General features: G+C 51.8%; 1 protein-coding gene across 1 annotated transcript; it reads right to left on the bottom strand.

The window, feature by feature from the left end:
* Positions 1 to 1,602: 1,602 nt before the first annotated feature.
* Positions 1,603 to 10,716, bottom strand: LOC123946022 (polycystic kidney disease and receptor for egg jelly-related protein-like). Its single transcript, XM_046011075.1, has 2 exons — positions 10,703 to 10,716; positions 1,603 to 9,046 (listed from the first exon to the last, which is right to left on the bottom strand). The coding sequence occupies exons 1-2, from the start codon at positions 10,714 to 10,716 to the stop codon at positions 2,284 to 2,286; spliced, it is 6,777 nt and encodes a 2,258-aa protein (XP_045867031.1). The 3' UTR covers positions 1,603 to 2,283.
* Between the last annotated feature and the right edge of the window lie 849 nt (positions 10,717 to 11,565).

The following is an 11,565-nucleotide window of genomic DNA, read 5'->3' as shown; positions in this document are numbered from 1 at the left end:
CTAGTCGGTGATTCCCTCTGCCCTCCTCCACACACACACTTCGGGACAGGAGTCCCCAGGCCTGGGCCAACGCCAGAGGCAGGAGAGTGTGTGTCTCCCCCAGGCAACAGACGAGATAGGTTCAAAAGGAGCCCTGTCCTTGCCCGTGGACACTTTAAAGTGGTGTGTCCTGAAGACTTGTCACTGTGCTGCTCCCAACGTGGCCTGTGACTCCTTTGGAGATCTGAGTCCCAGTGACCCGGCCCTCCGCAGCCTGCCCTGCTCCAGCTTCCAGTGTGCACTCTGGCCCGCGGGGTCCCGTGCCCCAGTCTCAGACCCGCTCTTCCCCCGTGCCTCCCCACCGTGCCCCTCTCCAGGCCCCTCGGCCCCTACGTATGCCAAGCACTCTGCTGCCCCTGAAGCCAAAATGCCTGGGGGCTGGGCCTTCTTCCTTTGGGCAATTGAGAATTAAGGAATATACAAGGCATTTTAGTAATCCTGGGAATAACACGGATTCCGGGACTTGGACCGAGGGGAGCGCTGAGGAAATACTCTGATTTTCTTACCAGCAGATGGGACCTCTGGGTGCTTCCAGCAAGAGCATTCCTTGGATCGCAGCCAGGATTATATACCGTGGACTTTATTGTATTCTGTGTCTGCCCAAAGATGGACCGTCTGGATGAAGCTCTTCATGTATGACCTATAAGCACTCGGATACATGACCTTGTCTCTTAAATACTGCTCAAGCCCTAAGACAGGCTACACAGGTTAGGAGATGGACTGCAAGAGCTACGGGAAATACTAAAAGAGCAAATTATGGTCTTTGGTAGAAAAGTTAATTTTGAATTTGAGCTCTCTACCATTTGTAATATAAGAAGAAAACCAATCCAAAGGATTAGGAATATCTCAAAGTATTTGTAAAGGCTTCCCCAGGAAACCACATATTTACAGACAAAAAGAGAAGGACATGTGGGTGGCTCAGTCAGTCTCTGTCTTCCACTCAGGTCATGATCCTCCTGGGATTAGGCCTGCTTCCTGCTCCTAGCTCAACGGGGATTCTGCTTCTCCCTCTGACCCTCCCCAACCCTCTCTCTTTCAAATCAATAATATCCTAAAAAAGAGAAGAAAATCCAAATCTGACCTTCAGGCACTCTTGTGTGAGTGGCATGGAAAGCACATGCGCGTGTCTGTGAGCCATTCCAGCACAGCCCAGGACCACAGGGGCACCCAGTGAATAACAAAGCCTTGGGACATAGTTGTCTCCCAGCTGATTAGGTTGTCCCTCTCCACGGGCTCTCCGTGGGGAAGGCAGGATCCATCTGAACACACACCCCTCACGCAGAAATCACGGCAAGTCTCACAGGAGCAATCTCACACTTAATTCCGATAAAGCTTAAAGTGCCACCTACATAAATGAACTTGCTTCTGAGCAGAACTGTGAGTTGTGAGCCGTATTGCTCTTAAACAATAAACCACACTTTCTTTATTATTCTGCAATAATCCACCGTGCTGTAAATTACCCAAAGCCCAAGACCTGGATGGACAAATTCTTACAGTCAGTATAGAGAACACTTACTATCTTTCCGTGTGGGCCCACTGCCCCCGACAAAACACACACACACACAGACACACACACACGCCTTTTTGCTGTTGAACAAAATTCATGTCTAATGGCCAGAAAATGGTATTACTTTCAAAGCTTTAACTGGCAGTAGCCCTCAGGAGTAGATGGGAAGCTCAGACTTCTGACCTTCAGGTCCCATCCCTAAATTTGAAAACAGAAAGAGAGATCCTGATTTCGATACACAGTCCCTCCAGCCCTGGCAGAGCTGGATGGTGAGGGGTGGGGTGTGGAGGCGAAGTCAAGGGTTGAGAGGGGTTTCCCAGCTCTGCTCTGCATGGGGATCCCCCAGAGCGATTGAGGGACCCACAAATTCCTCACACCCAGCCCCAGAGGAGACAGTTGCAGGAGAGAATGCTCTACCCTAGGGAAGTAGAGTGAGGACACTTCAGAGCTCTCTACCCAACTCCAGGTCCCTACTTCTCTATCTGCTGTGGGCTCCAAGGACACCGAGTTACCGCTAGAGAGACATCGGTCCCGGGCTAACATGCTGGAGACCTGCCCTACACCCCAACACTCAGGAGTAGAGGCCAACGGTAGAGACACTTCTGAACGTAGGGGTGTGCATTTTGCAGGACACGGGAAGAGAGCACTGCTGAGCCATTGAACATTCCTTACATCCGGAGAACCGGCATCGGGGCAGGGGTGGGTGTCTTGCCTGTGGGTCTTGACCCTGTCACTCATCACACAACAAGATAAACCATTTTCTTCCCTTTGATGTTTCTGGTCTTCAGCCCCAGATACCGCCGGCTGTTCTTCTCTGGCTGCCCATACAGCATGTTGACAAAGAACTCTGGTTCATCTTTGTCCCTGGGTTGGAAGGTCAGAAACCTGAACATTGCTCTTAGCTTGCGACACAGATAGGTCATTGCTTCCGCTTCGTCTGATGGTTCCTCATACACGGGCTGCTTCATTTCCTCATAGGCGGACAAAATCACGGCCTGAAACAAGTTGATCAATATGCAGATCATCACCAGCATGAAGGATGAGAGGAACAGGACCCCCAGAACCCTGTTGTTGGAGAACTCGGTGTTCTGAAATGCTGAAACGCAATAGGAGAATATCGTCTGCGTAGCATGAATCAGGTTACTGTAGTTCCACTCGTGTTGACCAAACACCAGGTAGCCAAATGCCATGTACACAAAAAAGTACACGGACACCACCAGGGCCATGTGGCAGATGCCGGGAAGGGCCGCCTGAATGGCCCTCTGAGCCAGGCGCACATCATAGAAGATTCTGGAATACCTGAGGGTCTTCAAAATGGTCAGAAATAACAGGAAACCCAAAATGATCCTCATGGCGTGATCTACTTGAGAAACTGCATGAAACGGAATGAAATCCTCAGGGTGCGACAAGTAAAAGCGAATTATGCCAGTGGCCAAGAAGTGCTTCCTAAGGAACAGCACGACCAGCACAGTAAATATGCATTTCAGAGCAAAGTTGAGCAGGTTATACACACTTCTCACGTACGAGGCCCTTTCTTGCATGATGATGTAACCCTCATCGACCACGTAGGCTAAAAAAAAAATGAGAATGGCCACATACAAGTAGATTTCTGCAGAAGTCTCCCTGTCGAAATCGGCAAGCGAGAAGGAGTGCACGGATAAGCTCGTGTTCACAACTCCTAACTGAGACGCCTCGAAAACGACCGAAATGCTACAGAACAGACTGACGTCTGCGTTGAAGGTGGTCAGCTCCAGAATCACGGCCCACGTCTTCTCATCAAGCCACTCGCTGCTCTGGAGTTCCCTGAGCCTCACGGTGGAATTAAAAGGCTGCTGCTCTGGGAAAAAATAGAACGCATAGCCTCCCGACCCGTAGGTGTGTAAGAGTCCGTGGGAGACATAGCGCCAGATCTTCCCTGGAGGCTTGTAAGTAAACCCATTGGTATTCTTATCCTCAGGCCTCTTGAGAACTTTGTTCCAAAGGCCCGAGTAGCTTCTGGTGTCTTCCGGGTCAGTGCCATACTTGGGACGACAGTGGATTTCTCTTCCCATGCTGGTTTGGGCAAAGTTGGCAGGCAGGCAGAGTTTATCGCCAGGTCTTGCCCTCACCTGCCTCAGCAGTGGAAGCCCCAGGATTTGAGAGGAGCTGTCGGGCAGAAAGGCTGGATTCGGGTCGTTGTGGACCAGGGGCACCAGCACGCTGTTCAGCCACCTGTAGATGTCCTCCAGCTTGGTCACCGAGCCGAGATCCACAGAGAACCGATCGCGAACAAACTGGTTATAGTGAAAGCTGTCCGTGTGATGCAGGAGGGCGACGAGCCTCAACAGGAGGGCTAGAAAGATGAAGTGAGTCAGAACGTAACACAGGAAGAGGAAAGCCCTCCTCTTAATTGCCCTCTTCCTCTTGAATATTAGGATTTCGTCTTCGGTGAGCGGCTGGTACATCCTCGATCTTCGGAGTTCCATGATCTGCTCGTGTCGCCTTTTCTTTTCTTCTCGGTTCATCGTGCGGTGAAGCTCGATCTCAACATAGCGGTACTTGCTTGTCCATGAAAGGTTTTTACAATACTTGGGCCTACCAGCTCTGAAGCCTGACAGGAGTATAATTTTACATGGCTGCACCAGCAAGACAGACAGACAGAATGAACAAAACGATGCGAAGAGCCAGTCCATTGACTTTTCATAGTTATAATTCAGTCCGTAAAATATGATGAAGAACGAAGATATACTGGTTGTGACGAAAACCAAGAACCACGCTATGTAAAGGCAACATGGAGGCAGAACGACCCTGCTCTTCTCCTTGAGTTCGACAGGACCAGCTCGGGAAGAAGGCTCTGTAGAAGCAACAAACTGATTGTTATTTGTGTTTGCGTTACTGGCATTTTTATTTTGTCCCTGGGTGCGTGGGACCGCGCTCTGGCCTTTCTTTTGCTGGCGCCCTGTCCTCGTGAGCACCTTGGCAGTCTTCGTAGGTCTAGGTCTTTGCCCGGTTGGAGGCTCCGAAGTCTCCTTGGTCGGGGCACGCACACTTTCCTCAACGTGCCACTTTCTCAGAAATTCCTCCCAGTGTGCATGTTCTTGCTCCAAGGAATCACTCCGGGGAGACACCGTTTCTAGAGTCACACGAGGTTCCCTCTGGGAGTAGGTGAAGAGAAAAATGATCAACATTTGCAGAGGCAGCGTAATTAACACACTTTCCAGCCCTATCATCATTGACCTGACGTAGCTCCCCTCTCCTGACGCCATTTCTTCGGCTCTGTCGAGATTAAAGAACATAATATTACCCAGAAGGGAAGCCATCAGCATGGCCAAACAGCAGGACAGTCTCTGCAGCCGATTGAATGGGCTATCAATGATAGTGGAGAAAATAGAGAACCACAGGTGATCTCTCCCCATCCTGTAAGCCGATTCTATCAAGAAATAGTCCTTTCTGTTGATAGTCTGCTCTGGGTCGGTAACACGAAATGTTCTGTCCAAAGAGGTGTCAATACAAAGCCATTCCCGGCATAAAACCAGCCAGATGTGTCGGCTGAACAGATTTTCTACCTTGACTCTGCTTAGATACCAGCTGGGGGATTTGCCCTCATTGTTGTGCCACACACGAATGGAATGGATGTCCCCCAAGTCCCTTTTCGTGGTTAGGAGAAAAGTGTTGATGCTTCCCCGGTAGAGGGTTGTAAAATACGGATGGCTCAGACAATGCACATCGCTGGCACCTTCCGTTCCCATAAGTTGCATGAAGACATTGGACTTGGTCCCGGCCCGACAACGGCTTCCGGTAAAAACAGTCACGAGGTAACACACCTTATCGTAAGGATCATTATCAAGTAGAATTATCACGTGTAGCCGAAGATACTGATCCGTTTCATCTCTCAGCAGGGCCCAGAAAGCGAGGATTATGTACATCAGCATAATGAAAAGTACAGTGAAGAGCGTCACATAGTTGCGGGTAACATTTATGATGACCTCCAACCGAAGATCTACAGGATTAGGGACCATAATCACGTTGGTTGTCAAGAAGTGGGTTTGCAGGTGCGTGCTGGCTTCTTTTATTACATCCAGCTGCCGACGAGCCCTCCTTGTGCTTTGGCAGATGCAGTGTACTCTTCGCCACGTGGTCCTCTCTCCGAGGACACAGGTATCTTCTCTCCAATCGCTCTGGATCCCATACATGTCTAGGCAGTGAGCGCTGAAAAGAGCGATTCTCACTAGCTTATCACTGGCTGTCATGACAAAACGAGGTGCCTGCAGAGCTATGACCAAGGTGCACTCAGGCGAGCCGCCTCGCTGAGCTATGACTTGCAGCAGGGACGCTGGAAGGCAAACCACGCGGGCCTCCCTAACGGCACAGGCTGAGTCAAACAGGTCACTCTTGTTGGTCATGGGAGGGATGTCATGGGGCACAAGGAAGGTGGCGACCAGAGCAGTGGGGGTAATGTCACCGCCAGCGTACACCAACACCGTGAACAACACGGTCACTTCGGTCACAATGTGGACCAGCAACTCCTTCACTACACTGCTGTCCACCTCAACCCTAAACTCCCCTGTCGTCCTTTTCAAGGACTCATCAGCTCCCTCGGTCTCACTCTCGGGTCCCACTGTGAGGTTAAAAGCTGCAAAGCTCAAGTTTTTCCTGGCGATGTACACTTCGGCTACATCGGGCACGATCTCGACCACGTCGCCGTCAGGTGTGGTGCCTGTCATCCTGAATCCAACCACCTCTGCAGAACAGCTTTCCTGATCATTCATCCAAGGAAAGGGATCATCTGCAAACTCACAAAACATGGTGGAAATCGGGGCGTTTTCAGGTAAACTAGGAATACTGCTCACATTTAGCGTCGGACGAAAATAATTTCGACTGCTTTTCTCATTCCTGAAGATATCGGTAACATCCCACCTTTCAGTTTTCCTGACATACACATTAAGGCTGGAGGCCGTCATTGCAGTGGTCTCGTTCCCTGGCACTTTACCCTCCAATACTGTGTCTGCTAGTGATTCCAACACATAGAAAGGCTCATCGACCACTTCATAGCTAACGGTCACCTTCAAGATATTAGACAAAGTTGTTAATATGCCAGTGCTCACAGTTTCTATTTGTTCAGACTGAACGTGTGCGTCATTCTGTCGAGACTGCTGTAGGGCTCTATTTGCTAGCCAAATCCTCACTGTGGCCAGTTTCTGAGCCATTCGAGTGAATGCGGCGGTCGTCTGGGTTAATTTAGTAACACTCATGACTACCTGGCTAATTTCCACCAAAGTGCTATTGGGAAGAATGAAAGTCTGGTTGACAAGGTATTCCCGCAGTCTGGCTTTGTCAGCTTCCAAACTTAATTCAGGTTTCATGTTATTCAAAACAGAAGCTGCTATATATATTAAATAACCTGCAGGTAGAAATTCCTGGCTGTCAAGCAAAGTAGATAGCGATGAATTTGGTCCCATGGTGAAATTGAATAAGCGATCGAGCACACCCTTGGCCGAGATTTTATCCGTAGGGGCGTGTACGGTCGCGTACAAAGTCACCTGAGAAAAAGCTCCTAGAGAGTCATACACCTGAACAGATATCTTCATGGCATAATGATTAGCCAACACACCCACAGGGAGAAAGGAAGGGGGCGACGTGGACTCTTTGCCCAAATACAGGATGACCCCCAAGGTGTTCTCTTTTACAGAACTGATCTGACCAAAACCATACAAATCAGAGACTACCATTTTGTATGTAAGAGGGATGTTCTTGTCCTTAAAGTTATCGCACCGGATGACAAACCTGGTAACAAAGGCAACTCCTGTAGCTGGATTAACGCTGCACTCTCCGACTTGAGGGACATAGTTAATAACAAAGGAGTGCTTCAAGTCCACGTTATGCCCACTCCAACTTGCTAGATGCACAGAAGCCCAAAACTTCGCTTCAGGAAAATCCTTCAAAGCAAAAGCTTTTATAGACAAATGAGCCCCATTCCTCCCTGTTGTGGTGTGTTTTGCCCAATCAAAGTTTACCTCATCCCCTGGAGCTGACAGAATCGACCATTTATACGCATCCTGGCTTGTTGAACAAGTTGTGCAATTGAGAAACAAAGAAAATCTGGCTGAAATACCCAAAACGGCATCACAATTTTCAATGCACGAGATGTTTGCTGCGGGGACTGGTCCTTTGAGCACGTGGACCTTTCTATCAGTAGAGGCTTTCCTATCACCCTTGCGGATCACCATTCTGATGAAATACACACCGCCACCTTTCAGGGTTCCTGGCGGAACTGTGAGGACAGGGCCAGAGTCCTCCTTCCAGTTCAGATTAGTCTGCTTTGGGGAGCAGACGCTGTTGCTCATCACTGTGATTTTATGTCCCTGGTAGTTTTTTGGATCGGTGGTACAGTACCAAGAGAAGCGGAGTCCCTCCGAAGGGTTGTCCGAATCTGGATCAGACGATCTTGTTCCATCCAGAACCAGTTGATCTGTGAATTTGATTGTTATGTTGGGACCCCCAGGAATAACTGCTTCTAGGTCACTTCTAACGATGCTGACATACATGAAATCTGAGGCAGAGGTCTGAGGCCAATTTCGATTCGCATAGACGTCGACGACGAATCTCATCACATACACCCCCCATGTTAAAGATTTTGGAGGTATATGTAGAAACGTTGGCGCCCTCCCTGATTTCGTGATTGGTATATCCAATGGTCTATACCACCGGGGCAGATCGTTTAAAGAGCGGACGGAAAACACCTGCCAGTACGAAACAATTAAGGTGGAGTAGGTACAGTTGTACTTGTAGGTGGCGTTGAGGGTAGCCTGCATCTTCCTGGTCAGCACCAAGGGTTCATGATCTTTGTTCCTGTTGATCTTCACCATGGTGATCTCACAGGGCACCTCTGGGGATACCTGGCAGGACACGGAAGACTGGATGGCTTGAGGCCCATCCGAGTTGACAGCTTCCAGGACAACAGGCGTGGGCCCATCCGTGGGACACTCCGTTTGGGCCACGAAGCCCGCGGAGGGGCGAGGCCCGGCGGCCGGCAGGTCGGAGGTGGAACGGCGGGGGCGCCGAGGGCCGGCGGGCCGCAGCGGCACGAGCCAGAAGGTCCACTCCGGGCGCCCGAGCGCGCGGGGCAGCGCGGTGCGCCACAGCAGGGACAGCCGGCCGCGGCGCGCAGACAGCCGCAGGTGCACGAGCGCGGGCGCGGCGGCCAGGCGCGCGCGCAGCAGGACGCGCAGCAGGACACAGAGCGGGCGCGCGGGGCCGCGGGGCAGGCAGAGGCGGCAGCCACCGGCCAGGATCACGCGGCCGCCAGGGGCCGCGCGGGGCCACAGGCGGACGCGGGCGCTGCCGGCCGGTTCCCCGAGGCCCGGGGCGGCCCTCCAAGCGCGCAGCGCGGCCCCTTCTCCGTGGGCCGGGCGGCGGGTCCGGTCGGCTGGTGGGGGGCGGCGGGACGAGGCTGCATCCGGGCGGCGGGGTCCGGACTCCGGTGTGGCGGTCGCCCGGGAGACGTGGTTGGCAGCCAGGGCTCTGCCAGGAGCGGTGGGCCGCGGGAGGCGGCCGCGACCCAGGCCCAGGCCCAGGCCCAGGCCCAGGCCCAAGAGGAGGAGGAGAAGCAAGGTTCTGGGCCCCATAGCGCCGCCTGCCCGTGAACCTGGGAGCCGCTAACACAAGGCTGGGGTCTGGCTAACAGCCACAGGGGGCTCGCGGCCTGGGGTGCGTGGGGGTGGCGCGGGCCATGGGTCACGACCCTGGAGCATGGAATGGACTTGGGCTTCCGGTGTCCCCTCCCCCTGCCTGCCACTGTAGGCCTCCAAGCAGGAGTGCTCATGGAATTAAGAGGGTCCAGGCTCCCAACACCCTGGAAAGGACTCCCTAGGCTGGCATCCCCTTTCCCTGGCAAAAAAACACAGTGTTGTGACCTCCCTGAGAGCCCAGGGAGTTCTGAGTCTATGGTTCTTCATTTGCTTTTCCTACTTTCTTAGGATGAAATCCCGAGTCCTTGATTTAGATCTTTTTCATTTCTCTAGAGGCATTTAATGCTGTAAATGTCCCACCAAACACTGCTTAACTGCCTCCTGCATGCTTGCCTAGATTTGTTATCATTCAATTTAAACGATTTCTACTAGCCCCTGTTTGGTTCTGAACCATCAGTTCAAATGGGTTCTTTTATTTCCCGGTATTTGGAGCTTGTGTGAAATCTTACAGTTATGCGGGTCTCTAACTTAAGTCTGTCGTGGTCAGAGAATACATTCCATCTGATTTTGAGCCTTTGCATGGACTGAGACTTGCCTGAGAGCCCATACAGTAGAGTGGTCTGCCTTGCTGTATGGTCCTGGTGCCCTTAAACACAAGGTGTGTCTCCCGTCATTGGGTGGGTTGTCCTACAGACGTCAACTAGATCAAGAGAGTTGGTACCCGAGTGTTTCATCTTCTATGCCTTCCCTGGGTTTTCTCTAGTTTTTCTATGACTCGCTGAGAGAGGCTGTTACTCTCTCCTGTGGTGACTAGAAAATTGTGTCTTTGACCCTTCCTTTCTGTCCATCGTTGCTTCATGTCTTTTCAGGCTCTACTAGATGGATACACATTTGTGTTACATCCATGTGAATTGGTCTTTGTCTCGTGATGAGACGTTTCTGTTTATCTCAGTAATCATCTCTGTTTGGAAGACTGTTTTACCTGATGTTCAATGCCAGATGATATGCTGATTGTATCTGAATAAAATTGGAAAATGAAATAAAATAGCCACACTAGCCTTCTTATGCTTACTGTCTCCATGCCATATTGTTCTCTCATTCATTTCCATTTCAGCTTATGTATGTCTTTATATTAAAGTGGTCTTTTTTTTTTTTTTTAGATTTTATTTATTTGACAGACAGAGATCACAAGTAGGCAGAGAGGCAAGCAGAGAGAGAGGTAGGGAAGCAGACTCCCTGCTGAGCAGAGAGCCCGATGCGGGGCTCGATCCCAGGACCCTGAGATCATGACCTGAGCCGAAGGCAGCGGCTTAATCCACTGAGCCAGCCGCCCAGGCGCCCCAATATATTAAAGTGGTCTTTTGAAGGCAACATGTAATAGGGTTTTCTTTTCTTATCCTCTCTCTCTCTGAGGGCACCAACCCGAAGGATAGGACACTGTCAGGACAGAAGAAGGCAGCCATCTGCAAAGAAGGGAGATGGCCCTTACCGAGAACCGATCATGCTGACACCCTGAGCATGACGTGGGGCTCCAGAGCTGTGAGAAATAAATCCTTGCTGTTCAGACACCGCCCCCACTCCGCCCCCCACCCCCGCCGTGGTATTTTGTTTTAGCAGTCTGATCTAAGACAACAGGAAACGTCCGGGCTGAAAACTCAGATTGGGGTCATCAGAGGCATGTAGGGTGGAGGCCCCGATGGAGGAGACAGACTCTGGCCGCCTCCCGTACTTAGTGGTGTGGCGGACAGAGACAGGCAGGGGGGGCAGAAGGGAAAGCAGGAGGGTGTGGTGTCCTGGAAGCAAGGAAAGAGGAGATTCAGGGAAGACACAGTGTGGCCTGATGGGTCAGAGCAGCTGAAGATGAGGAAGAGGAAGCTGGAGCCTCCTGTTCCTAGTCGGTGATTCCCTCTGCCCTCCTCCACACACACACTTCGGGACAGGAGTCCCCAGGCCTGGGCCAACGCCAGAGGCAGGAGAGTGTGTGTCTCCCCCAGGCAACAGACGAGATAGGTTCAAAAGGAGCCCTGTCCTTGCCCGTGGACACTTTAAAGTGGTGTGTCCTGAAGACTTGTCACTGTGCTGCTCCCAACGTGGCCTGTGACTCCTTTGGAGATCTGAGTCCCAGTGACCCGGCCCTCCGCAGCCTGCCCTGCTCCAGCTTCCAGTGTGCACTCTGGCCCGCGGGGTCCCGTGCCCCAGTCTCAGACCCGCTCTTCCCCCGTGCCTCCCCACCGTGCCCCTCTCCAGGCCCCTCGGCCCCTACGTATGCCAAGCACTCTGCTGCCCCTGAAGCCAAAATGCCTGGGGGCTGGGCCTTCTTCCTTTGGGCAATTGAGAATTAAGGAATATACA

The sequence above is a fragment of the Meles meles genome, chromosome 7, assembly GCF_922984935.1.
Source record: "Meles meles chromosome 7, mMelMel3.1 paternal haplotype, whole genome shotgun sequence".
Classification (NCBI taxonomy): Eukaryota; Metazoa; Chordata; class Mammalia; order Carnivora; family Mustelidae; genus Meles; species Meles meles.
The sequence above is the reverse complement of the archived record's forward strand: the minus strand, read 5'-3'. Positions and strand labels throughout refer to the sequence as shown.